The sequence below is a fragment of the Colletotrichum orchidophilum genome, assembly GCF_001831195.1.
Source record: "Colletotrichum orchidophilum strain IMI 309357 chromosome Unknown Scaffold_96.1, whole genome shotgun sequence".
Taxonomy (NCBI): domain Eukaryota; kingdom Fungi; phylum Ascomycota; class Sordariomycetes; order Glomerellales; family Glomerellaceae; genus Colletotrichum; species Colletotrichum orchidophilum.
The window spans coordinates 104,087-128,794 of NW_019173052.1; the positions used below are offsets into that span (position 1 = coordinate 104,087).

General features: G+C 54.5%; 10 protein-coding genes across 10 annotated transcripts; 2 read left to right on the top strand and 8 right to left on the bottom strand.

The window, feature by feature from the left end:
- Window positions 1–2,677: 2,677 nt before the first annotated feature.
- On the top strand, window positions 2,678–2,911 carry CORC01_10047 (uncharacterized protein; the record flags this gene model as incomplete). The annotated part of the gene is made up of 1 exon (XM_022621676.1): window positions 2,678–2,911. The coding sequence occupies one exon, from the start codon at window positions 2,678–2,680 to the stop codon at window positions 2,909–2,911; it is 234 nt and encodes a 77-aa protein (XP_022471808.1).
- Window positions 2,912–3,066: 155 nt separating this feature from the next.
- CORC01_10048 (uncharacterized protein) lies at window positions 3,067–3,640 on the bottom strand (the record flags this gene model as incomplete). Its single annotated transcript, XM_022621677.1, has 2 exons — window positions 3,067–3,344; window positions 3,418–3,640. 2 exons carry the CDS (start codon window positions 3,638–3,640, stop codon window positions 3,067–3,069), a joined length of 501 nt encoding a protein of 166 aa, XP_022471809.1.
- Window positions 3,641–4,355: 715 nt separating this feature from the next.
- On the bottom strand, window positions 4,356–6,768 carry CORC01_10049 (uncharacterized protein; the record flags this gene model as incomplete). Its single annotated transcript, XM_022621678.1, has 3 exons — window positions 4,356–6,340; window positions 6,512–6,672; window positions 6,755–6,768. The coding sequence occupies 3 exons, from the start codon at window positions 6,766–6,768 to the stop codon at window positions 4,356–4,358; spliced, it is 2,160 nt and encodes a 719-aa protein (XP_022471810.1).
- An 818-nt stretch (window positions 6,769–7,586) lies between these two features.
- Window positions 7,587–10,330, bottom strand: CORC01_10050 (PHD-finger domain-containing protein; the record flags this gene model as incomplete). The annotated part of the gene is made up of 2 exons (XM_022621679.1): window positions 7,587–7,721; window positions 7,799–10,330. 2 exons carry the CDS (start codon window positions 10,328–10,330, stop codon window positions 7,587–7,589), a joined length of 2,667 nt encoding a protein of 888 aa, XP_022471811.1.
- Window positions 10,331–11,277: 947 nt separating this feature from the next.
- On the bottom strand, window positions 11,278–12,146 carry CORC01_10051 (uncharacterized protein; the record flags this gene model as incomplete). Its single annotated transcript, XM_022621680.1, has 4 exons — window positions 11,278–11,404; window positions 11,464–11,559; window positions 11,628–11,681; window positions 11,797–12,146. The coding sequence occupies 4 exons, from the start codon at window positions 12,144–12,146 to the stop codon at window positions 11,278–11,280; spliced, it is 627 nt and encodes a 208-aa protein (XP_022471812.1).
- A 2,048-nt stretch (window positions 12,147–14,194) lies between these two features.
- Window positions 14,195–14,551, bottom strand: CORC01_10052 (uncharacterized protein; the record flags this gene model as incomplete). Its single annotated transcript, XM_022621681.1, has 1 exon — window positions 14,195–14,551. The coding sequence occupies one exon, from the start codon at window positions 14,549–14,551 to the stop codon at window positions 14,195–14,197; it is 357 nt and encodes a 118-aa protein (XP_022471813.1).
- Window positions 14,552–14,618: 67 nt separating this feature from the next.
- On the bottom strand, window positions 14,619–15,968 carry CORC01_10053 (uncharacterized protein; the record flags this gene model as incomplete). Its single annotated transcript, XM_022621682.1, has 3 exons — window positions 14,619–15,287; window positions 15,376–15,457; window positions 15,556–15,968. The coding sequence occupies 3 exons, from the start codon at window positions 15,966–15,968 to the stop codon at window positions 14,619–14,621; spliced, it is 1,164 nt and encodes a 387-aa protein (XP_022471814.1).
- Window positions 15,969–17,411: 1,443 nt separating this feature from the next.
- On the bottom strand, window positions 17,412–18,909 carry CORC01_10054 (tat pathway signal sequence; the record flags this gene model as incomplete). Its single annotated transcript, XM_022621683.1, has 2 exons — window positions 17,412–18,213; window positions 18,347–18,909. 2 exons carry the CDS (start codon window positions 18,907–18,909, stop codon window positions 17,412–17,414), a joined length of 1,365 nt encoding a protein of 454 aa, XP_022471815.1.
- A 3,612-nt stretch (window positions 18,910–22,521) lies between these two features.
- CORC01_10055 (uncharacterized protein) lies at window positions 22,522–23,516 on the top strand (the record flags this gene model as incomplete). Its single annotated transcript, XM_022621684.1, has 3 exons — window positions 22,522–22,590; window positions 22,685–23,006; window positions 23,266–23,516. The coding sequence occupies 3 exons, from the start codon at window positions 22,522–22,524 to the stop codon at window positions 23,514–23,516; spliced, it is 642 nt and encodes a 213-aa protein (XP_022471816.1).
- On the bottom strand, window positions 22,605–22,790 carry CORC01_10056 (uncharacterized protein; the record flags this gene model as incomplete). The annotated part of the gene is made up of 1 exon (XM_022621685.1): window positions 22,605–22,790. The coding sequence occupies one exon, from the start codon at window positions 22,788–22,790 to the stop codon at window positions 22,605–22,607; it is 186 nt and encodes a 61-aa protein (XP_022471817.1).
- Window positions 23,517–24,708: the final 1,192 nt, after the last annotated feature.

Here is a 24,708-nt window from a genome sequence, read left to right on the forward strand (position 1 = left end):
CTGCCAAAGCGGAGAGCAAGAGAGAGATTACTAGGATGGCCAAAGGAAAATCTATAGAAGGAGACAGAAGAGGAAAGACGTGACAGGTCGTGACGGACGTGACGTGACAGTTGTGTTCACGGGAATGCTGCTATCGTGGATTGTTGTTTGAGTTGTTGGTGTTGATGAGTCGGAGGAGAGGGCACGGGGAAGAGTCACTGACAGTGAGGTCAGGTAGGCAGGTCCTAGGTCCGGTCCAGTTCCAGTTCCAGTTGCAGTGAGGTGCGCGCGGGTAGGTGGGCTGCGGCATGCGCCTGATTTGGTACGTGCTTTCCCCCTCCCCCCGCCATCAGCCACGGAAAGCAGCAGCAGGTCCAAGTCAGGCCGGGGTGTGGTCTGTCCGCCTCCACCCCCTCTACGGCGGCGGTGTCCAAGATAAGATACGGATGGGAGACCTTCCTCTTCCTTCCAGCCCCCATTACACCACCTGGGCTCGTAACAGGGTGGCTCTCTGACGGTTCCTTCGTTTGGTATGTGAGAGGCCAGCCAACTCTTTCACTCAACAACCCTCAGTCATGACGATGTATCCAGGCACATCGGAACCTTGCTTGCGCTATCTCAGATATGGCTTGCTAGGCGGATGCCCTGGTAAAGCCAGGCAAGGCAAGACACCTTCAGCTGCTGGCTGCCCGCGGGATGGGAGCGGGGCATTCGAGTGCTTTCGCTCTCTACACCTCAGTCATTCAGGTTCGGAGGTTCCATTGCCCGCTCCCTCACCCCCGAGTACGGCGCGGTGCCCCCCAATCCAGTATCCCCTCCAAGCCACCCCTCCATGCCCTCCGTCTCATTCGACATTGAGTCTGTTGGAGGAACCAGAACCAGGGGGGCAGGGGTTAGAATGCAATTGAGAGAGGGGGAGGGGAAGGCAGAGGGGGGGATTCTGCGACTAGATTGGCACTGTTCTGCGACTGCATCTGCGAGCTGGGAGGTTCCAGGCCAGAGGTAACTCTCGTCTAGAACCACGCCGGTACCTGCGATGTGCATCACAGGCAATACGCACGGCGGGATACAGGTGCAGATACAGCGCACCAATCTAGGACCAGCTTGCAGCGGACAAGGGGGTGGTTGGGGTTGGGGACTGAGATGGTCTGGGGCCCCGGTGCTGTGTACCCGGTCATGTCCCTTCCCGTACCTCCGCCGCAGCTCTTGCTTGTTGGAGAACTCGGACATTACCGCACCAACTGACGGAAGATACATAGTCCCGATTGCCTAGGAACCTTACGAACAGGCACCTTTGACCAACAACTGCATGGTAGGTGCGAAGTGACAGTGGAAGACTGGCTGGGCTGCAGCGGGCGCGGATACCGGGGCTAATAGGTACTTTCAAAGGCACTCCCGACACTTTACACGCCCTCACTCTCGTTCACTCCTCCTGGACTGCTCTTCGTACATTGCATCTCAATCTCATCCACCGGAGTTGAGTCGAGTCCAGCCCGGCCCAGCCCGGCTGATCAGCTTCAGCAACTTAATTTATTACCTCCTTTAGTTGCGCCTTCCGGCCTCTTCTATCTCACTAATCAGTGGATTGCAGGCACCAAGCACGTACGCACACAGTTAGTCGCGTTATCGGTTCATCTGTCCTCAATATTCGTGACGGAACCGACCAAGTCACATTCTCTTCGTGCCAGAGGAATGGAACAATGATTCAACTACGAATTCAATATTGTCTAAGACCCATCTCCTCCATCCACCATTGATGCATTCTCTTCCATTGCTTTCTACCGAATCTCCGAAGGGTCTGCCACACACACTCTGTATCTCGTACACACACTCACATAGCCATTCAAACGCCTACCTAAGCTCAGCTCTGCATACGCATACAGAGTCTCTTGCCGAGGCCGGAGATGCAGGCGGCAACCGCGCGAGGCCCAGCCAAAGCTACAGTGTCCAAGCTAGATGCCACTGCTATCGCAACATCACAAAATCCCATCACAACCCCAACAAGCCCATCCCTGGAGCGGGGTCCAGCTGCCGACACCTGGGTCGTGCATGCGTTGCCTGCGCCCGCGAGCTTGAAGACGAAAAGACGGACGACGGACGACAGACAGATGAGGGCGGCTGGTGACCGATGCCATCATTCCGCTTTGGCCTGATGACAAGCGGCGCAGGCTTAACCGACGCTGACTGGACCAAGCTTCCGCCTGGGGTGAAATTATGGACTGATTGCAGACTAAAATAACGGTGTCGAGTTCATTTGCCGCCAAACACTTCCAAGATTGCAGTCCTGCACCCTGGCTTCCATCTACGGTATGCCGTGGCTATCCCGCATCCTCCCGTTGTCGGTCATCCGTCCGTCCTATCGCACCGCTTCCCCATGGAACTGCCACACACTCGGCGGCTCAGGGCCAGACCGTCCGACTGACAAAGACACCTGACCCCCCTCGGTGGAGGAACCGGGGGGGACCACGTCAGGTGAATGAGCCAGTCACAGCTCTCCCGTGGACCACGAGAACAACACACAATCGCTGACGTACGGAGGGGCTCTCCTGATACCCCTCCTCACGGTGGATTGCAAACCTCCATCATCGCTGTTTCAAGAATCGAGATGCCGGCAAATATAATGATTCTGTTGGAGGGAATCGTTGAGTCTCTGGCTACCCTCGGTCTAATTACCTAAGCACCTCCCCAATCGGATGAGATGAGGCAAAGCGACGCGAGACGAAGCCTGGATGAGGCGGCGCGACACGATGCAAGGCACGGGGCCAGCCGCGTCCGCAACGCCGTCGAAGCGCAAGCAAGCGCATGGGGCGGTCTGAGGTCAAGGTCATCACCGGATGAATCTGCCGTCATCGATGAATTCAAGACCAATCTGCCCGCTGCTCAAGACGGGAGGGCAATGCCATCGCCGAAACACGGTGGCTGCGACAAATAGCATTGCGCCGCCAATTGATAAGCGTCTAACGCTCAATGACTGAGTGCCACTCCTCAATGGCCGGACTGCCTCGCTTTACATTGATTCATGTTGCTATTCGACGGATCTCACAATGCTGGATATCCCGCCCAGCCAGCGCCGTCATAGGTCACACTTCAAAACTCTGACACTGCAGGCAGCTCCCCTTCAATGGGAGCCCACTGGTCGAGCCAGACTCGATATGCATCCATCCGCCACGCCCCATCCTGCTTCACCCAGTCTGCGCTACCCGCCCAGCTGAACACGTTCTCAGCACCATCCAACCCCTTCCTCCGAACTCCCCCCTTCAGCATGACGTGCACCCCCTTTCCGGTAGCTGAGCCGATCGCGCTCGTGATCCAATGCTTCCTCGCCGCGACAGAGCTCCACATCTCCGCCCGTAGCTGCCGAAGGTCTGGATTGTACAATCCGTCAGCTGTCTGCGAAACCTCTCGTGTATCTGAAGCACACGGCAGGCAGCAACTCACTCTCGTGCTTCTCGGCCGCCTGCGGACCAATCTTCACCTTGGCATCAGGCGTGTAGAATTCGATCCAGCGCTCGTTCAAATCCTTGTTGTCGCTAGTGCGGTAAAAGTCACGTATCCGGAGCCGGAGGTCCCGCTCCATCGCCGTCTCGCTGGCCGAGAACGGCTCCATCCGGGAGTAGCTGTCGTGGGGCTCCACGCCCTCCGTAGCTGCAAAAGAAGCCATCTTCTTCTCCTTATCTCTTTATTTATCCTTTATTTTTTCTCTTTCGATTTTGGGCGGTTAATGAACCCCTTTCTTGTTTCAATCAGCTGTGTAAATTGAGAAAAAGTATCCGTAATGGCGTGTGTAATGTGTGTACGCCATAGGCAAGCACGTGGAACAGTGACGTTTATATCCATCCCGTCCAAATGCGGGACCCCACAAGTCTTCGGCCCGGAAGCCCTGGCGGCACCCGAAGACGTTCGGAATCTACCTCGGGAAGGCGCCGCAACATCATTGCCTAATCTGTTGTATGAGTCCATGCCCATCGTCTTTTTTTTTTTTCCACACATAAGCACCTGTTGGCCACGGCATGGTTCGACTCGTTGCGCTGTAGTACCACGTAGCACCGACGCACTCTCGGAATTTCCGTCGGAAAGGGAACTGAATACAATTTAACCGGGTTCCATCGCTCAATCGTAAAGAATGCGCGCAATAGGTATGCTCCTTGTCGCCTTTTCGCCAGTTGACAGTGGATCACAATCGCCATAACACTCAGGACAGGCATCCTTTTGTGCAAGATTGCTCGGCTCTACTTGATACAGGTACTGTCAACTACCATTTGAAATAAATCCCTCCTGATGACCATAGCAATTTCCCATGGATTAACTAGCAATGATTCTCTGACAAATTGGGGAAATCGGAGAAAAAGATAGAAAAAGGTAAAAGAAAAATGGTGTTACAAGATCTCAAATGGATCGTCAGCCGTATCGCCACCACCTACCCGCGCACCGGCGGCACCTGTCACGGACTCCCTGATAGCAGTCTGACATCGCCCAGCTCCTTTGGCTTTGGTCGGTGCAGTCTGGATGAAATCCTGCGAGGACTCCAGCTCCATCTCAAGAAGCATCCGTCTCCCTCTTGCCCCTGGAGCTTCGGCCTGTACATCCTTCGCCATAGGCTCCTCCAGCCTTCTTCTTTTGGCAGAACTCAACTCGTACTCGGGAGTATCCTCATCAAGACTGTATATATTGCCATATTGGAGGCGAAAGCTTGGGGATACCGTGCATCCTGGTCTTTCCTTGCTGCTTGGGCCAGCATCGAACTTTGCAAGCCGTTTCTTTCTGAGATCGGCAGGATTCGCTGGCGTTGCACCCATCGCAGTCTCGGATAGGGAGGGACGGCCTGAAAGGCTTGTAGTTCCTGGTTTGGTTTGCTTGTGAACAAGCGAGGGCGTGCCCAACCATTCACGGTGTCTGTTCTTAGGCGGAGACTTGTCTTGACCGACTCGACTATCGTCTTGAGGCCCCTTTGCGGGAGTCCGCCTAATGTTGGCCTGGCAGTCTGCAAGGATCTTTTCTTGAAGCTTACAAAGGTCTTGCGGACTGCATTCGGTACCACCACCGCTGCCGATACCCCGAGCTCCATGCGAGCGTACCAGAGGGTCTTCAAGGATATCGCCATTCGCCGGAAATAAATTGCCCGTGAAGGGAAATCTGCTTCCAGGACTCATCCGAGAAGGTGGGGGTGCCTTTGGTGAATGTGCCGGGTGGATGGTGCCTGCCATAGGCGACCTTTTCTTCTTCCTCCACGATTGGCATTCCGTATCTGACATACCAAGACCCAGAATTGCGTCGAGCAAGGCGAATTTACCGTTCTCAATCGGACTCCCCGCAAGCTCACAGTCGCCGGGCCATCTGTTCAAGAGAAGGGTGCCTTCGCACTCGATGAAGACGCGCTCGATACCGGGAAACACTCTGCAAGGGTCAAGTTCGACGGAGCTCGTCGGGCCTTGCTTGCGCTTTTGCGCAACCTTGGCGACGAGGTCCCGAGTGCCAACTTCGCCTCTGAGAAGCCTCTGGCTCAACACCAAAGGCGTGAATTGCCTGACCCACCATATAGTGCTCATTTTAGAGTAGTAGTATCGCTGCATCCAAGGAATCGTGGTTGCCAGGCTTTCTGTTGTGTGGGTGCCGTACCACTCACGCTGCAAGAACGGGAGTCTAGAGAGAGTGGCCAAGTCGGATACGACTGGCGAACGACAATTCTTCAGGGCTTGAAGATCGGGAAAATTCTTGATTTTGGGCTGGTCCTCGTTGAAGTGCAGGTTTGTACGTCTCGTAATGCTATGGATCGATTCCTGTAGACGCGTTCGCCATTGCGTCGCCTGTTCCTGCGTCTGAATCCGCCAGAAACTCTCCACAAGGGCACCGTCCTTGACAAGCTCTTGAGCTAGACGTGTTCCGCAGCCCGGAAGCCCGTCGGGGGCGTAGTCGCATCCTGTAAGCATAGCGTAAAAGGTGATGCTCTTCTTGTTGTAAAGCCCAACCTTTAAGCGACGGATACTTGTCATGTCGAATACTCTCGCATGTTCCTTGCGTTTCTGGTTTTTATTATCTCGCAGATCCCGGATGAGGACTGTGCAGCCGAACATGAGGCAATCGCCATCGTCGGACCAGACTGCGTCGACGAGACCCCTTTGCTGGAGTAGAGCGCACTCAGCCTCTGCCTCTCCTGGCGCCTCGAGCCAGGGTACGAGGATGTGATCCAATGTATTCTTCAGAAGAGCCGTGGTGGATTCGCGTTGACGGTATCGCTTGGAGCCTCTCTTAATGTGAGGACGGTGTTCGCCGTCGAAAACAAAGACCACATGGATGCCGAGACGCATGAGCGATAGGGTACGTTCCAGGATGGCCCTCTCTTTTGGGTGGGAACCTGGTGTTTCTGATCGGAATTGTCAGGCCTGTAATTCTCCCATTCTTTCAAGAATAACAAAGACGGAAAAGGCATCAAACATTCGGGTGCATATATTGTATAGAAAGCACGAAAAGGGACGAGATCGGAAGACCAATTTGATGTAGAGAACGGGGAAGATGATTGATTTGGATGACTAACGTTTTTGAATAATAGCTTCCTGGGCATCGGTGACATTCTTGTACCGCCAGTGTGCCTCGTCGATAGCGATGCGCAGCGGCCGGCCATGCTGCTTCAAATGATCAGTAGCCCATTGTGCCAACGACCTCTCAATACCTGCCGGGTCAACGAGCTTCCAGAGGCTAACAAGGTGTGATTAGTACACCTAGGTCGAGGTGATGATTCAAGTTTAATTTCAACAAAACCAAACCAATTTGAACGCACTACTTGATACCCATTTCCAGGACCAGCTTGGGATGGCAGAAGTCGCCCGTGAAAAGGCTTGGCGGCACGACAGCGTGGAATACAACGCTGAGGTAGGCGCGTGAAAGTCAACAAGTGTGGACGCGTCGATCACCGAGAATCAAAGGACAGCGGCTTGCAAGCTGGATTGTTTGGGAAATCAAGTATTACATTGACTCATAGAATCGTCAAGGAGTAAAAGAGCAAACAGAGGAGATGGAATGGATTAGAAAAGGAAAGAAGAGGGACCGGGGAGGGAGGGCAGTTCATATACACATCACCAACTTCACCCAGGAAGGTGCATGAGCACAGGCCACCGCCCAGTACTTTGAGTTCAGGATACCAACCCTGGATATCTCGACAACCAGCAACGATAAGGAAGTTCTCAGCAGATTTCGGGGCAGTCCGTGCCGTCACCAGCAAGTGTGCTCCCCAGGAGTTGTTGCGCGCGATTACGGAGCTGCTGCTGCTGGCGGCACTACATTTGGAATCTCGTAAATCGAGTCTACAGGGGCGCAACGAACCGCCTTTGCAATGCATGACCGCTACCTCCCTCCGTTCAACAGTAAGGTAAGGTATTCATCCCCTCGTAAGTGTTACTTGTGCGTCGCTGAAACATTTGCAGATGCCGTAACAGCCACACCGTGGTGCAGCATTCATTTACTGTTGATACACGACTAATATTGTACAGTAACGGTTGTTTGCCCATCATCAGCCCTGGCCACCTCACGCCTCGCTTCAGACGTCTCCCTCAATGCCGTTGGAATTGCACTGCCCACTATTCAATACAATACCTCACATCCGGGACCTCACCTCAGGCCTTGACCCCCCTTGCATTAATCTCGCCCTTCTCCCCGATATTCAAACGATGGCGACAGTCGGGGCAATACCACTTCGTCGTGCGCGCAGGAATATGCGTCATACCCATGCACTCTAGATGGAACCATTCCTTGTCACAATTCTTCAGACGCAAAAGAATAATTGTCAGTGCAGTCCTACGCCTCGAGCTGAACGTAAAGTACTTACCTCATTGTCGCACGCAATCATCTCGCCAAAGCTGACTCTATTGCAATCGCAGTACCGTGGTTCTTTAGGGTCAATTGGGTTACCCTCGTCGTCTTCTTCCAACTCGATCTCGATCGGCTGGCCCTTTTCCTTTTTCTGAGCGCGTTTCTTCTTGGGAGCCGCTTTTCGCTTACCCACGGCACTGCTGCCTCCAGCGTTGGTCTTACTGACGATACCGGGCACAGGCTTTCTAGTCCTCTTACTCGGTTGTCGCTGCTCGGGAGCTGGCGTGTTCCGCGCGGTACTAGCGCGACGGGGTCGGTCAGTTGCTAGCGAAGGCTGTGGCTCTTGACTCATAGCTTTTCCTCGCGAGCCGGGACGTCGCCCTTGGCCGTCCGGCACGGGTGTTGTGCCTGGTGTCGCCGCACGAGAGCTCGATTGCTTGATGGAAGGCGCAGCGGATGACGAGCGCTGTGCTTGTGGAATCTGCGGCGCCGACACTGGCGTCGGATTGTCCAGTTGTTGCTGATTTTTCTTTGCCATCTCGCCCCTCGTCTCCCTCCGAGCTGCAGGATCACGCACTGGAGGAAGAATGGGTGTGGTGGACTTCTTGGGAGACAAGACCGGTGGCGGTACTGGCGTCTCCGCCGGTGGTTTGGTAATTATACTTGCCGGTATAGTGCTCGCAATTGACGCTGGCGGCCCAACCGAACCTGTCGGTGAAGAGGCCGGCGCAGATGTGTTTGCCGGCTTCGTAGCTGCTGTGCCAGGGCCTATGGCCGAACCGTCCAGTCCGGGAATAGGAATTGGCACTGGGGTCGTCATCTTAGGAGTGACCGCAGTGCCGCCCGGAGTAAGGACTGGAGGCGGTATAGGAGACTCTGCTAGCGGTTGTGCGATGAGACTGGCTCTGAGATGAGGAAGCGGAACCGGAGTTTCCGTCTTGGTGCGTTTTGGAGCGGGACGGGCCGCTGGTGTCTCAGCTGGCGGCTGCTCAGGCTTCTCGGCCTCGGCTTCTGGAACAGAGTCTCTTTTCCGCTTGTTGCCGTTCGATTTCGGCTTAGCTGGAGGCTTCGCTTTGCCTGCGCCTTTCGACTGATCGGCAGGGGGGTTGCTCGCATTGTTATTCGAGGTGGAGGAAGTAGTGTTGTTGTTGTTGCTATTGTTATTGTTATTGTTGCTGTTGTTGTTGTTGTTGCTGTTGCTGTTGTTGCTATTGTTGTTCGCGACTGATGATGACGACGCTTCGTGAGACATCAAAAGCCTCGCAGCTTCCCTAAACTGTCTGGCTGATTCTTCCGCCTCTTCAGCAGCCTGCTTAGCAAGGGACTCTCGCTTGAGCTTCTTGGCCTCGTTAAGCTTCATGCCCCGATTGCTTAGCTGAATATCATCAGATGCAAGCGCAGCGGCGCTAATAGCGCCCTCAGGGATGGGTTTGTTCCCAGCCTCAGCATCAGGGGCCAGAGCCACAGGTACTTGGTCAAAGACTCTGCCCTCGTCCTCGGCCTTCTTTTTCGCCTCCTTATAGGCGTCAATTCCACGGCCGAGCGTCTTCAGTTCTCGTAAAATCATGGTATCACTTGGGCTCCAGGTTGCGTTCTTCTTCATGCGCTTTCTAAGCCTCGCCAATTCCCATGGCGTCAACTGCAACCAGGGGGCATCGGCGCTCCCGATCACGGCGTTTTCTGGTGGGGGCTGCAGCACAACCGCAGGGGTTGCAGCAGCAGCCAGATTCGCAGCAGATTTGGGAGGTCGCGCCGAAGACGCAGCCTTTGGAGTCTTTGGTGGCCTGGCTTTGGGGGTCTTGACAACTTTGATTCGCGGTGCAGGTGTCGTCCGAGCTGGCGTCCGGCCCAGAGACTCGTCATCGTCCTCTTCGGAGCTCTCGTCGCTGTCGTCCGAGTACGCCACAAACTGATCATACGGCGGCAGCACTTCGCCAGGCACAGTAATCCTGGGTATCTGTGGCCTGCGCACCTTCTCGCCGTCTCCATTTCGTATCACCCGCGGCGCTCTGACAAGCTGGGACTTGGAAGTCGCCACAGGGCTCTTTTGTTCCTCTGCCGGATAATTTTCCAGCAAGTTCTTCAACTTGGCCAATATCGTGTTTGCCCGATTATAGTGTCTATTGACGTTTTCAGACATGCGGACTGCTTCGGCATGTGCGTAAACACGCGAGCTGACTGCATGGTTCAGACTGTCTGAAATATCTGCGCGTAGCTGTACGGGAGAAGGGCGCTCCTCGGCGGGAATACTAGGTAGCTTGCCCCAGGTCGAGGTGAGGTTGTGGATGTTGAGTGACGCTTCACTGTACGTTTGATCGAGCTTGCCGATCAGGGTCAAAGATCGCGTCATATCGGAAGGCAGGTATTCGGTAAAGTCGAGGAAGTCAGTGACGGTGGCTTGCGCATCCGGATCGGCGCGCATTTCGAGAGACTCGACGGAGTTGCTGATGGAACCGAGCGACTGGTGTATGTCGTGTTCGACCGACGTCCTGTTTTTGGGCGACACCTCGATGTCCATGGCATCTGCGCGCTCGTCGGTAGAGACCATCTTGTCGGGAGCGGTGCAATGGCAGTGGATTTCGTCAGCCTGAAAAACGGCGCTTAAATCGCTATGGATTCATTTGACACTGGGGAATCGATGGTGGCTGTTGGGCGGGTTGCGAAATGCTGTTGCGCATGCTTGGGATGAAGTCGGGGATCGCGTATGCAAGGGTCGCGCGACCTGACATGATGTTTGCTTTAGCTCTAGGAGCTCCCTGGCGCTAGGAACCGTAGGGGCAGCTGCAATGTGGCGGGGCCCCAAAATCCACTGACAGATGCGCTGGCCAGATTGGTGCGCTCCGTGCACGACAGGTCATATTCTGGTCGGAATATTGAAGTTCCGGGTCAACCTTTCACTTTCGGCGCAATATCACGCCAGCCCCGCTTCGTCTCATTCCACGCCGATAGATGAGACGTCCTCAGCCATGACTTGTTGATCTGCACATCAACTCAGGCCCAGAACATGTGGTGATTTGAGTGCGATTATGACTGACAATATCTCCCATCTCATAGCCATGGACATTACCCGTGGCCCGCCTCGTGGACCACGAGTTGAGATGGCTTGATACAACGGTCAAAGAAGCTCAATGTCTCTTAATTGGCGCGGAAGCGTTGATAAGAAAGTTTAATCGACAAGCTCCACTACGACGAATGTGCAATTCTATTAATAGAAGCCTTCCAAGCAGCGTCCCTACTCCACAACAGTACCACCATTCCCATGTCAACGCCAGTACCAAACGCCGTCTTGCACACGCCCCCAATGACAAAGCCATCGCCGTAACATCCGAACCACCGTCTCGAGGCTTCCAAGACCTCACTTTCAGCCTCCAAGCTGGCCTCATTTCCGTTCGTCTCTGTGACTGCCGCCAGCGTAGAGGTGTCTTGGAGGGCAGCCGAGGGTGAAGCAAAACCGTGACGTTTCCGCAACAAGACCACCTCATTGCCGCCCTAGCCTCACCAGCTCGCATCTTCCTCGCGACTAATAATTGCCCCCCAAATCTTCTCCTCTTCTTCAACGTGATATCCCGAGTTTTGACCCACAATTGTGAGGGACCCGTATAAAAGCATTTTCTTGCATTTTCTATAAACGCAGTCAGAACCTCAATCTCAGAGGGAAAAGGGTAGCCCGCGGCAACTTACAAGAATCCATGTATCGTCGTATTCCCGTATATTTCAAGGTCGTTGACCTCACACGTCCCGGTGACCCTCAACTTGCCGAAGCCTTTAACCTTATCACTATCCTCATTCAGACAGACGTCAGTGTCGTCTTCCGTCTGTTATTGGGGCATGAAGGGCACACTTACCCTATAGACATGTATCCCATCACTGAAATATTCCCATACGCTTTCATCTTCCCACTGTTCAGAACATGGAATCAGTATACGGTTCACCTCTGCGTCTAGACTCGTACCTCGAATTGAGAAAAGACCTTACTCGCAAACTAAATTCCCATTAATATCGATAGTACCATACGCCTCAACCTTATCCCTAACGTCAAAGTCGCCGTTCAGCGTGATGTTTCCCCCAGCCTTCACGGAGCCCGCGACTTCGAGTGGGCCATGCAAAGTGATCTCGCCCTCACTCCGGATCGACTTGGACTTGACGACCGTCGCAGTTGTCGTCGTCGTCGTCGTCGTCGCCGCCGCGCCGGGAATCTCGTCGTACTCCGTCAACGGGCTGGGCCCCGTGGTGGCTGTAGTCGATGAGGAGGCGTAATAGCTGCCCGTCGTGCCAGCCGGAGAAACCTCATCGTAGTATTCGTACTGGGTGGTAGCGGCGGCTTCCTTGCCCTTTCTTGACGACTGTTTTGACCTTGGAGACATGGTGATTAAAGGAAAAAGAGACTATTTACAAGCATGGAACTGGCTGTGATTGGTTTCCGCGGGGGATATGACCAACTCTATAGCTCGACAGTGGACATACTGAAACCATAGGCACTCCAAAACTGGCGTTCTTTGACGATCATATATCGACAACAGCCAAGCTGCCCGATTTCTCTTTGCCTCGATTGGGTCATCACCATGCCCGCCCCTGACTGAAGAAGCCCGCCCGACCGCTGGGCAGATTCCACCAGCACCACCACCACCGGAGATAAAACAAACAGCCTCAGCCGCTCCATGACATCGAAAAAACATCTTCCCAACCAAGAGTCCGACCGGAAGCTGAAGTGAACTGCAAAAGTAAACTTCCCCCGGTCCACCACCGTCACGCAAGAAAAATAATAATACGGTACGGTAAGTCCCGCGGGTCTGAACCCCTCCCTTTCGCCCTGGATAGTTCGGCAAACGCCTTCCTTGAATGCCCCCCCTGTCCAAAAGTGATAAAACCCACGAGCTGATCTACTGATCGTCGTTCCCGGTAAATCCCCAAAACCCAACCCCCCCACACCACACCCGGGCCCGAACAGCCGCGTCAAGGTAGTATGGGCAATATCTCATCTCTTGACGTCGTGGTTTGGTGGCAGCCTGGGTACGGAGTACGGTGTCGATGAATCACTGCCCCAGCTCCAGCCGCAATGCTACGGTACCTTACCACACCGCACGACAAAGACCTGATCTGCCTGCCGCCCTTTAACCCTGCGTCCGGGCACAAGCAATCCGAACGCAAGACGCAGCCCTGATCTACCTTCACCTAGGGATTGACGATACCTAGGCGCGGCGGCAGCTGCATCGGACGCCTCAATGGCACATACATACCCGTACAAATACATTCCGATCCACAATTCGTGCAGATATGTGCCGCAGGCAAGCAAGGTAGTCGAGAGGGGAGGGAGAAAAAAAAAAGGCAAGTCACGCTCAGTGTCTCAGGTGAAGTGAGTCCACCCGTTCGCCCTCTCCTCCACCCCGAGAACCGGGGGAAAAAGCAAGAAATGGCCAAAAACTGCCTTGGGACTATTTCCCGACCCAAGCAAAAGAGGCGACGAACCCCAGTCGATCGATCCTCTCGGTATGGTTCGCCAGCCCACAGCCTTGGCGCAAATCATCCCAATTGGGAAAAATTCGCGCGGAGAGAAGGCGGTGATAGGGTCACGGATGATGACCCGGGGGGGGGGGGGGGATTGCGGTGCGTCGGCGGGGGGGAGATGGGGTCGGCAGGGGGCGGCGGATGGGGCCCCGGCTGAGCACCTGGGGGGGGGGGGGCCTTTGGAGTCTGAGGGCGGGGAGGAGATGTTCAACCCACCGGCGACCGCTCAATCCAGGAACCTGGGAAATCTCTTGATCTACCTGCACGCCTTCACCTGTGCCTAGGCATCGCTTTCCTCGGGGCTTGCATATTATTTGTCCGCCTCACTTGAGACAATTACAGCGATTGCCTGTACGTATAGGTACCCGTACCCAAAAAAAATTCATCCGCCGCGCACGCAAAACAGAATAACCCCGAACGAGCTAGAGAGTACCATACGGTACTCCAGGCTCCAGAACCGCAGAAACCATACCCCGGGCCTGTGTTGCTAGCCGATCGCATTGGTAATCCAATGGGATAGATATATCCTGCTTTCTGAGGAACCTCCGTCATTCCTCTGTCACCCCCTCCCCAACTTCCAACCTTTTCAGCCCTATGTCGGCTAACCTGACCACTCACCGGAGACATCAGACAGCCTCCACTCAACCAGAAACCCAAGACAAGAAACGAAACACAATCATTTTCCGCTAGCTTCCTGCATAAGGCCGATTAATTGGGACTAGTCCGTCGATTCTATTGTCCAGGCGAGGCTGACTTTCTGGGGAGGGGGAGGGGGGCGCTTTAGGTGAGGGAGTCATGGGTGTATACCGTATTTCGGCATACACACTGAAGCAACATCACAAAGCATCACGTCACTGGGTCTTCTGGGCTTCCCCCCCCTGCGGTATCAAAGAGGCTTTGGAAGGCTTTAACATGTCTTTAAATGTCTTGCTGGAAACTTCATTATCAGGACTATGAAGTTTTGCCAGAGAAGAGGTAAACGCACGAGAGTACGGGAAGACCGAAGCTGTACACTACTCGAAACAGAGAGGAAAAAAACAAAGGACGCAAGAAAAGATTGGTATACATCGACCTGGACTTGATCACCGGGCAAGGCAGCTGTAGCAACAACCTTTTGATGTGCGTTATCGCCCCTCCAAGCACGCAGCTTCCCCTTGTTTCCAAGGCTACGCAAAGTTCCCGGTACAAAAAAAAAAAAAAAAACCCGCTCCTGGCCTCGAAAAGCCCCAAAAACTCCTCTTCTTGGACCGTCAGCATCTACCATCCGCCTCGCCAAGGTGGAATTTTCCTTGTACAGAAGGCAAAGTAAGGTATACACTCCCCCTCCCCGCTCATGAGTCTCCACCACCGACGAATCCAAGACCGATGCCGGTGAAGAATGCCGCGGCAACCCAGGCGCCGGCATAAACGGATGCACCGTACGACTCGACACCGTTGACAGTCATGAAAGTCTGCAAGTACGTGTTGACACCCGTGACGACCATGGCGACAGCGGTTCGCAGGATGACAACCTTTTCCCTCGTCGTGTAGCCCCAAATGTTCCACGCAAGAGTCTCGCCAAGCGTGGCCGTCGCGGGATCGAATGCGGCCAGTTTCTCGTCCTCGGAAGTCTCGCCGGTCGCGACAAAGGGTGTGAAGATGAAGGATTTCGCTGCGACACCAAATGCAACTGTTACGGGCAATGTAGCCAAAAAGTTGGTTGTGTAGGCAGGTGCAAGGCTCGGCAGCCCCTGGAAGTAGAGTACGAGGGTAGTTGGCAGGTAGGTCTTGTAAGCAGTGAAGAGAGTGAGGCTGTAGATGGCTGCCGACAGGATAGTAGTGTAGATCTGGATCGGGATGTCGGTGAGAATTTCGCGGTTGGCAACGTTCTTAGCGCCGGCATGCGCGCCCGACAAGGGTCTCAGGAGTTGGAATGGCAGGAAGGTGGAAAGTATCTCAATGCCTAGAGCCGAGATGGCGGTGGCCGTGCTGATGTTGTAAAAGGTAGCAATAAGGTAAACCTGTGCGCGAAGTGCACGTTAGCATAGCTATGGTCGACTGACCCCAGCCAAGAGTCTTCATGATTCTTCTCGTCGGAGCATAACGTACGGGCGGGCCATGCGCGAGCAGGTTGAGCGCAGCGAGATCGTAGCTGTCAAAGTTGCCGAACCAGCCCAAGGCGAGCTCGAATCTACACGAGGCCGCGGTTGTCAGCAAGATGCATTTCCAGGCACAGTCCCCGAGCGATCCTCCCAACAATGTCTTTCTGGGAATCACAAGGCAACTCACACGCGCCATCCAGCCAAAGTCGCAACCTCGCCCCAGGTATCCAAGCTTTTCGAGATCCCCGCCAGCTCCCCACGGCTCCACTCGCTGAGAAAGCTGTAGCACAGACTCGAGATGCTAAAGCTCAACACGGTAACGAGTGGGAACTGCACCGCTGTAGGCAGGTGCGATCGCTGCTTCCGCGGGTTCTGGTGATCGCGATCTCTGTCACTGATCTGAAGGGCCTCCACCTGTTTTGCTGCCGCTACCTCCGTCGCGTCGTTGACAACAGCGAGTGCCTCAACCGTGCCGTCGGGTGCAGTGTCAAGCCGCTCGAGATGGCTCGCGATAGGCTCGATCGCGTTGGACGTCGTCTCATCGACCTCGGGCTCCTCGACGGGGCGCGAGGCCTCTCTTCTGCGTCTCAGAGTGGGCATCTCGTGTGCTGTGCTTGCGCGTGTGAGGACTAATTGATTGGAGAAGCAACGTGTTGTGTTGTTCGGGAGAAACAAGTCGGGATTGGCGATGCGCCAGCTGCAGAAGTGCGAGAGGGGTAAGGCAGGAAAAATGAAGGTGGCGAGGCTGTAGGAGAAATGAGCCGCAGAAGCCGTTTGCGATTTGCGGTTTGCGACACGGTGAGATCAACCAGGGCAAAGAGGAAAGAAAATGTGAGACCTCTACGTTTTTCGGTCCCGGGTAGCTGCTGTGGCCTATGATGCCGAGTGGAGAAAGAAGCTGTCCGGACGGGTAAAGGTGACGTCGCTGGGGTAACAGCAGCTCGAGGAAGGTGGTGAGGTAAGCTGGTGGTCCGACAGCGGGCGAAATCTATCGAGAAGCCACCAAGAGGTCTCTTCCTTCCCCACACTACCGGCCACCGAACGACCGCCGTGCCTTAGCAGCCCGCCCATTGAAGGGGAAAACTCCACCGTGAGCGGGCTCCCAAGGATGGATATTTTCTACTGGCTCCGTCCGTGATCCGTAATTGCAGACTTTTTCCTCTATCCTTTCTCTCCCACTCTCTCTCTCTGTTTGTTTTCGTTTCTCTTCAAGCAAATTTTCTCCATTCTGTCCTTCCGCTCCGGAGATATTTAATGCATGAAGCCCCCCGTCCTTCTTCAAGTCAAGCTTGGGAGGCTACAATTTATACCTGTCAAAAAGAATGGCCTTGCTCCAACCTAGCCAACTAGCCTCCTCCCCCGTTTGCTTGGTGTCTGTCTTGTCTGTGTGATCTTCAAAGCTTGATGAGCTCACATGCAAATCTTCGCCTTTCGGGAGCAAAGCTCCGGGTGTGCCTGGTTAAGGTTGCTGCTGGCGTTCCAACACACCAACCATCAGCCCGCCTGCATCGTCAATCCAGCCATCGTCGATGGTAAACATTAGCCACGCTTCAAGCCCACGTCCCCGTCACTATCAATAGTCTTCTCAGTCAATCAGACCAGAAGTGATGCAAGTCACCAGCGAAAAATGCCAATTCTTGGAATTTTCATCTTTTTCTTCATTTTTATTTCGATATGCTGGCTTCATACCGAAGACTGAGCGTAGCGGCCATTCTTGGGCATCGCACTCATCTGTCTCGTAAGAACCATCAGTGTGAAAGCTTTGGGCGTTCGCTCGACGCCCTCTCCGTCTCTCACTTTAACCTCGTGGAGATGCAATCTCGATCCCATCCTATCGACCTGCCTTGCTTGGCCAGATCATGATGCAAGATCGGGCCCTCCACTCCTTGGTGCTGAGAGATCGGCGGCGGAGACAGAACCACCTCCTTTACAGGGTTTAGTATATGGTGGTACAAAAGAAACACATCCTCCCCTCACTATCCCTCTTCATTATGTACTCATGTCCTCAGATATCATCGGCATCAAACGTGGAACGGAGTCCCGCTATTCCTCCATACGTCCGAAGACGCCGTCGTCATCCTCATCGCTTCGAGATCGAGATCGGCGGTCAAAGTCATCATCGTCCATCACGCTGTCGCTGTCTTCCATCTTGACGTCAGCGCCGCGAACCTCGCCTCGGGTGAAGCTCTCAGGCTGCCTGCTAGGGAAGCTGTTCAGGAACCCGGCACTGAAACCTGCGCTGAACCCAGCGCTCGAGAACGATGCCGCTTGGTCGAGATATTGCGCCGGTAGCGGGGGTACAGGAGGGGCGTCTGCTGGAAGCTGCACTGTTCTTCCGTTGTTGCTATTGAAACTGCAACTCAGAAGCTCAACTGCAGCTGCCAAATCCTGATCTTCTTGTCCCGTGGCATTCCTTCCTGATGATGGCGGGCGTTGGTCCTGGCTGGTATGACGGAAGTGTGAGGAGAATCCTGATCCACGGGGCATGCTGCCTGTCACGAGAGGATTGATGGACGGTGCCGACTGATACGAACGACCGAAACCACTTCCAGATCCATACCGCTTCGAGAACGAACGATCCGACAACGAAAATGCCTCCAATTGAGGAGGTGGGGTGGTATCGGCAGAGCTGTGTCGCTCGTCCGAGTACCCAGAGGCAGCGGGAGAAGTCGACCCTTCTTGGTCACTAGGGAAGTCCTTGGCGGAATCCGGGGGAGTCGCCGCATCACCCTCTTCCTTGTGGTTCATGGTCAACAAAACGGAGGCAGCCTCGAGAAGCTGGACTTGCTGGTGCTTAGAAATAAGCAGCTTGGAAGTCAAGGACCACTCGGGAGTATGTTCCCACCTGACCAGAAATGAGTCAACAAACTGCCCGACTAGTTCTGATATGGGGAACCAGCATGCAGGTCTCCAAAGCCCAGGCTACCATTTTTTTTGGGATTGAATTTGGGGATCGGGGAATGGGAAGGGAAACGAACAAATGCTTGGTCAGGCAACTGCTGTGCTTGTACCCCTTTCCGCATGTCTCGCACTTGAGCTCGACGCGGTTGAACTTCCTGCCCTCTTTCACGAGAGGCTGGCCATCGCTAGCGCGACGAATACGAGCCTTTTGAGCATCGTCATCGCCTTCGTCGGCCGACCCATTGACAGGGTCATCCTCGATGGCGCTCTCATGGATGTCTGTCTTGCCATCCAAGTGGAACTTGTGCGTCGGCAGACTCGCTGGAGGTGAGGGGAGACTTCCAATGATCGCGGCGCGGGCGGCAGCACCCTTCGAGGCAGTGTTCCGACGAGAGCTGACGGCAATGGGCGTGACCTTGTCGCCGCCCACCTCCTTGATCGCCGCTGCCATGGCCGCCGCATTCGCAGCGGTGTTTGTCATGGACTTGCGGCGAGTCACACGGTGGTTGGCATTGAGAGCGCCGCTGAGGATGGAGTGGGAGTTGGTACGGGAGTGGGATTGTCGTGTTGTAAGTCCGGAAGAGGAAGCAGATGATAGAGATGGACGGTGTTGGGTCAATGGCCTTGTGGTCTGCTGCATTTCCTGAACGAGAACGAAGTGTTTAGCAAGACTGGTTGGAGATGCGTGATGGGAGCAAGCCAGGCAGGGCAGGGTATAGGTTGTAATCCAGGTCCAAGGCATACCTTTGAAGAGGCCATTGCCAACTACCGATGCTGATCAGGTTCGACAACGAGTGTCGAACACTTTGTCCCTTGCTAGAGTATCGTGAAAGTGTAGTGATTCGTAGACGCGGTGGTATTTTGTGGTGTTGTTCGACGGTGGTAGGCAGATGGACAGGTAGAAAGTGAGTCGCAAAGACAAGCCTCTGGGCGAGAAATAATATTATTTTGGGGAGGAGCAGCAATTCGGCAGGGGTGTGTCTGTGGGCGGGTGTACCTAGTAGCTCCGAGCTGGACCAGCCGATAGCAGATGGTGAGTGTGGTGGTGGTGGTGTTGAACGGTTAAGATGCCTTGGGGTTAGTCGACTGATGATCAACAGGGCTGTCGAGGTCCAGGCCGGATTCAACTTTTTCTACCCTTCCGCTTGTTTGCTGTGCTTTGAATCGAGGTAGCTGAAGTGAGAGGGAAAAGTTGTGGGCTCGAGACAGAGTATGTTTGGAAGGGGACCCGAAAAGTCCAGCGATGGGCGAAACAGTCGAGACGGCCCTATCCAACAAGTTGCCAGAAAGAAAGAGAAGCGCTGGTCGGGGACGAGCATTGGCCTTCATTGGTTGTATTGCACCACCAGATCGCTAGGATGAAGGAGCCAGGAGGAGGGAGGGAGGGAGGGGAGGGGCAGGAGACCGTACTGCAGCAGGACGAGACTCACACACTCCCCCTCCCACCCTCAACTCGCGGAGCCACGACGCTGGGCGGGAAAGAAGGAGAAAGCGGCAGAGGAGAGAGAGAAAGGGAGGGCGGGTGTGCGGGGCAGGGTGTGTGCTGGGAAAGGGGGGCGTAGGCTTTGGCATTGGAAGCGAGCGTGAGGTTCCTCGACACACACACACTGTCTTTCTCTCTCTCTGTTTCTCTCTCTGTCCTTCTTTCTTTCTCTCTCACTTCCCCTTCCCGGTGTCCCACAGTGTGCCGCCAGGCCAAGATACGCTGGCATGTACCTCTCCGGTGGTGGGAAGTGGAAGTGGACATGACCATGGGCGCAGCGGACGGGCACCAGGAACAAGGAGCATGGAGCATGGCCCGTGGTCGTCCTTTGGCAATGGGCGAGCGATGGTCGGCCTCCCGAGCGATGGACGTGTCCGTAAGGCGCCGGTGCGGCGGGGAAAGGTCACTGGGGGAGGGGTGAATGGATCCCATGGATCCATCCCAGTAACCCATAACCCTCGTCTTTCGTTCCAGAGCCCAGACCCATTGATGGCCAGGGCCGATAGCGTGCTTGAGTTGCACATCATAAATAGCAATTTTATGTATGGCACCTTTTTTTCCTCAAATGCTTGCAGATGCTCGTGTCCCTCGTCGGTTGTTCTCGTGACTCTGAAATTGATCGATCCAAATCCTGAAGCGCTTAATAAATGACGGCACACGATGGAGGTGTGTTATGTGGGAGTAATTCTGCTCCAGAATCTATGCCAGACGACTAAGCCAACAAGAGAGACGCTCAAAGAAACGCGGCCTTTGTTGATAAACGCCTCGCCCACCAACAGGTGGACTCGTGCCATGGTCCCTAGCCGGACCAGGGTGGCTTACTTTGGCTCGAGTGCCTAATTATTCTCTTTGGGTGTCTGCTTCCCTGGGCTTGATCATGTTGTCTCCTGAAGACTTGCCAGGACCTCGCTAGCCTGGTGACCGCCAAAATTATTTTGGTCCTCTTTCTTGGTGTTTTCTGTTCGCGAGGTAACGATGTGGAATGATTGAGACAGCAGGCTCCAATGAGTTGTAAAGAATGTCGTGTCTTGTTCGGAAGCGAGAGGCCTATCGACTGCAAGTGGCATGTTTCGGCGGATTGCCAGGTTCAGAGTCACGACAGCTCTGCTCCCCTAACGTGGAGGCTCCATAGAGGCAGGCGGCAGGATAGGCGACTGCTCCCGGGCCATAGAGCTGGAGCCGCGAGCATCAGGTTGGGGCGTTGGGACGTAGGGCAGAGCATTGGCCGCTTTTGCTCTCATAAAATTGGAGAAAGTGGTTTGCTTCGGATCAGGAACGGAAGTTCACGCGCGGGGGGAGAACGCAGTAGCTTCGCATTGCTCTTCCAGGTCATGCCAAAGTTGCGTTGTGCGAGCTTCAAGGTTGTGAGCTGTGTGAGCTGTGCGCAATGCGCTGTGCGTTGATCGAATGAAGTAGGCCGTGAGGGGGTTATCAACCGCAACCGCAGAAACCCAAGGTTGGGGAACACTGCGCAGGAACCTTAGTAGAGTCTAGACTCCATGGCAAGTCCCAAAAATGGGAAGAAGCAAATAGGTATTGCGCAAAAAGGCATGGGAAAGATGTCTTATTGAAACTTGGGTGGATGCCTCCCAGTATATCTGCAATTGCCGACCTGTGTGCCTTGACAGCCATTTGGTGGTTGATGGAAGTTTGAGTACTTACTACGTACTCTGTGCTTCACAACCGTCGTTTCGTTTTCTTCTTTCTTCGAAAAGTGGATGGTACCATGGACCTGTTGTTTCTTCATTGGATCTGCATGCCAGTCGGTGTAGAGAACGGCGACAAGAATTGAACCTCGAGGGATAGCAGGCACAAAGACGGGGCAAAAGAAACGATGAAGAATAGAATAAAAAATCCCCGACGGACCGTTCTGCTGATCGTTGATCACACGGAAGCCAAGCAGGAGACAGCTCTTCGACGGCGTTGTTGGGTTGACAAGTCATCGGGTGCGACGCAAGTACACCTTCCCTCTGGTGGGTGCTCAGAAATAACGCAGGTACACAGTGCAAAATCGACTTACATTAGGTAAGCCTCATCCAGTTCAGCCTGAGGAACGTAACTGGATGTCCTCCCACAGTGATACTTCTTCGCACACTGTTCAGGGGCCTGCACAATTCTGTGACAAACACACAGTGGGGACAGCCCCGGTCAGTCACGTTCCTGGGGAAAGTTCCAGTCCATCCGTATCTCAGCCAGTGACGTAGTACCTATGCACCGAGCGCGGACCAGGCATAGGTTCAATTCTTCGTCAATTCAGGCACAGCAGCTGCTGTTCCAGTCCGTAAAAGACCACGGCCAGAGCAGATGGGAAACGACAGGCAGAACATCGGACCAAAAACCAAACGCCGTGCCATTCAAGCTCTCGCGTCCGTTTGGAGACGTGCTACAACCATCGACGGATTGCGACCACAGCTACCACCACCACCACTACGATCTATCTTACCACAAGTTAGTTGATGATAGCACCACACCCTGTACCCTGGTCACTCCCCCCTCCCCCTCTGGCACTCCTTGTCCTTGTTGTCCTCCTTGTGCCTCTTCCATCTCGCTCCACACTAATCGTACACCCCAGCGAAACGTCCTCCCAATAATCCGCTCCTGAGCCGGACATCATGACCGCACGCCTGGGGCTTCCCTCCCCCCCACCTTCTGACCAGATACAGGCCCCTCCTAGTGACCACTAATCACAGGACTCGTCCGCTGAGACGGACGGTCTGCCTGGCCTGAAGTTGGCTGAGGCGGCGTTGGAACATTGCGAACCCGACCAAAATGATTTCCTTTCCGGCCCGGCCTACTGCGCTGCGCTTCTCTCAGCCAACGGTTCCTCACCTCGCCATCGTCCGTCTCTTATATTAGATTCGCTCGCTGGACCTTGCGCTGGCTGGCAAGCCGCTGGAACCTGATAGAGTCCAGCTGTTGACCAGGATATCAGTCAGACGGTCAGTCCTGGGCCCGGTTTCGTCTCCGTCTCCCTCACGCCGTGCTAGGGGGCCGCCATTGCGATTCGGGACGGTCAGCTGCCCCCTCCCCTCCTCCATCGGGCGCCATGCGGGCTTCTGCTCTGGGCATGTCGGGTGGGTTCTCCTGCCTCTGGCGGAACGCCGCCCACCCCGTCATTATTGTGCTCCCCGACGCATACCGTCGCTTATGTTGCTTCCTCTTGCCTTTGACCGGCCAGAATGGTGTGCCTTTGCCACCTGACGCTATCGCCTTGGATGCCGTTGCTCAGGTGTGGTTGACTGCCTGGGCTGTTGGTAACGCAGTCCAAAAGATCGTCAGCGGAGACGTCCTCCAACACCGATGGACTCGCCAATGTCCGGAGATGGACAAGCCACACTGCACGCGAGAAAGACACAAGGCACACTCTGCCCGAATCATGGTTACAAACAACTTTGCCTTCATATTACCTACGTTCAGCATGTAACTAGTGCGTCACTGGGCGCAGCTGTCCAAGTCTAGGCCTGGTTGATCAGAGTTTCAGTTGCCAAAACTGACGCTTTGAATGCATGCAAGATGTGTTCACGGTGTATGCCCTGAGTGCCTCTGCCTCCGTCGACGAGCCGCTGTCGTCTCGGGGAAAAGAGTACGCGAGCCCGTTCTTGTGCCGTCAACTTGGACTCTGGGATCTCCCGCAACGCCAGCGGGCCATGCGCCTCCAGGCTAGCCTCCCGCTTCCTCCTCTGCTTCACATCTTGGATTCTTTGACAGTCTCAAACAACTTTACCGGTTTCACGCCCCAAGTAAACGAAGCCAACCGCAACTAGTGTCTAAGGGACACAACTACCTGCGACTTGGATGTGGACGTTGCTCAAAGTTGGCCTCAACCGATGCCAAGTTGCTTGGAAGCTCTGCCCTTGGAAGCAGCATGCGGAAGTCTTCTCCATGCAAAGCTCTCAAGATTCACGTCACGTTATCATTCATACTGAGGGGACTTGGAATGGAAGAAACATTGTTGAACGGCACACCAATAATCGACAGCAACAATGCTGTCTGACAAATGCAAATGACCTCCCTAGCAGACTGAGAGGGAATAGTCTCATCTTCTACACCAGAACATCACGGGGATGCCTTGGTGGCTGTCGACTGAAGAAGACAATTGTCCATCGTCGCATCTCGACTACAACTTCATCTGCGTCTGATTGACGCAAGAACCACATCGACATCAGCTCGCCGTCCCCTACCCATGATCCGTGATCGACAACAGGTTCCCACCAGACGGATAGGAACGGCCAAGCATTCTCCCAACATGCTGTTCGACAAATCATAGGATACAAGCGCATCGGCGCACACTCCGAATACTCCGTATTTTTTTTCAGACTCAGAAGCTGGTTTGCGCAGAACAGAAGCGCACTAAGGGCAACGCCCCAATAGCAACTCCACCACGAAACTGTCAACGTGTTGTCGATCGCCAACTTTATCACACTTCGGTCTTTGACTTTTACAGGGCTGTCCTAGTACAGCACATAGAGCGGGTTGAAAGGGCGCCACCAGCCAAATCGTCGATTGCTCCAAAAACTTCAGCAGCCCGGCAGTAGGGGAGTCGAGACAAGTGTGCCAGGGTCCTGCCCTGTTGTTTTGCAGCTGCACCCCTCACTCTCTGAACAGTGCCATGCCATCCCGAAGCTGGTTTCTCCATGCATAAAGCTCTCCCATCGAGGTTACAACCCCCGCCGATCGTCGCCGGCCGCACAATTGCACAAAACGGTTGTGCCGGCGGACTCTGCAAAGGCGTCGTCGCCCTGCACGCGAGGGAGATAAGGTTTATCAGGCAAGGTGACAGCTTCGCGGCCGACCTCGCGCCTTGGAAGAATCGAGACACGGAACAAGCAGATGCCTGTTTCTACGGGTCATAGGACTAAGCGCGAGAAAGACAGAGTTGCGCTGCGCCCCGTCTTACGTGAGTATGGTATTTCTCTTTTTCCCTTTCTCTCCACCAAAATACGGATGCCTAGGATT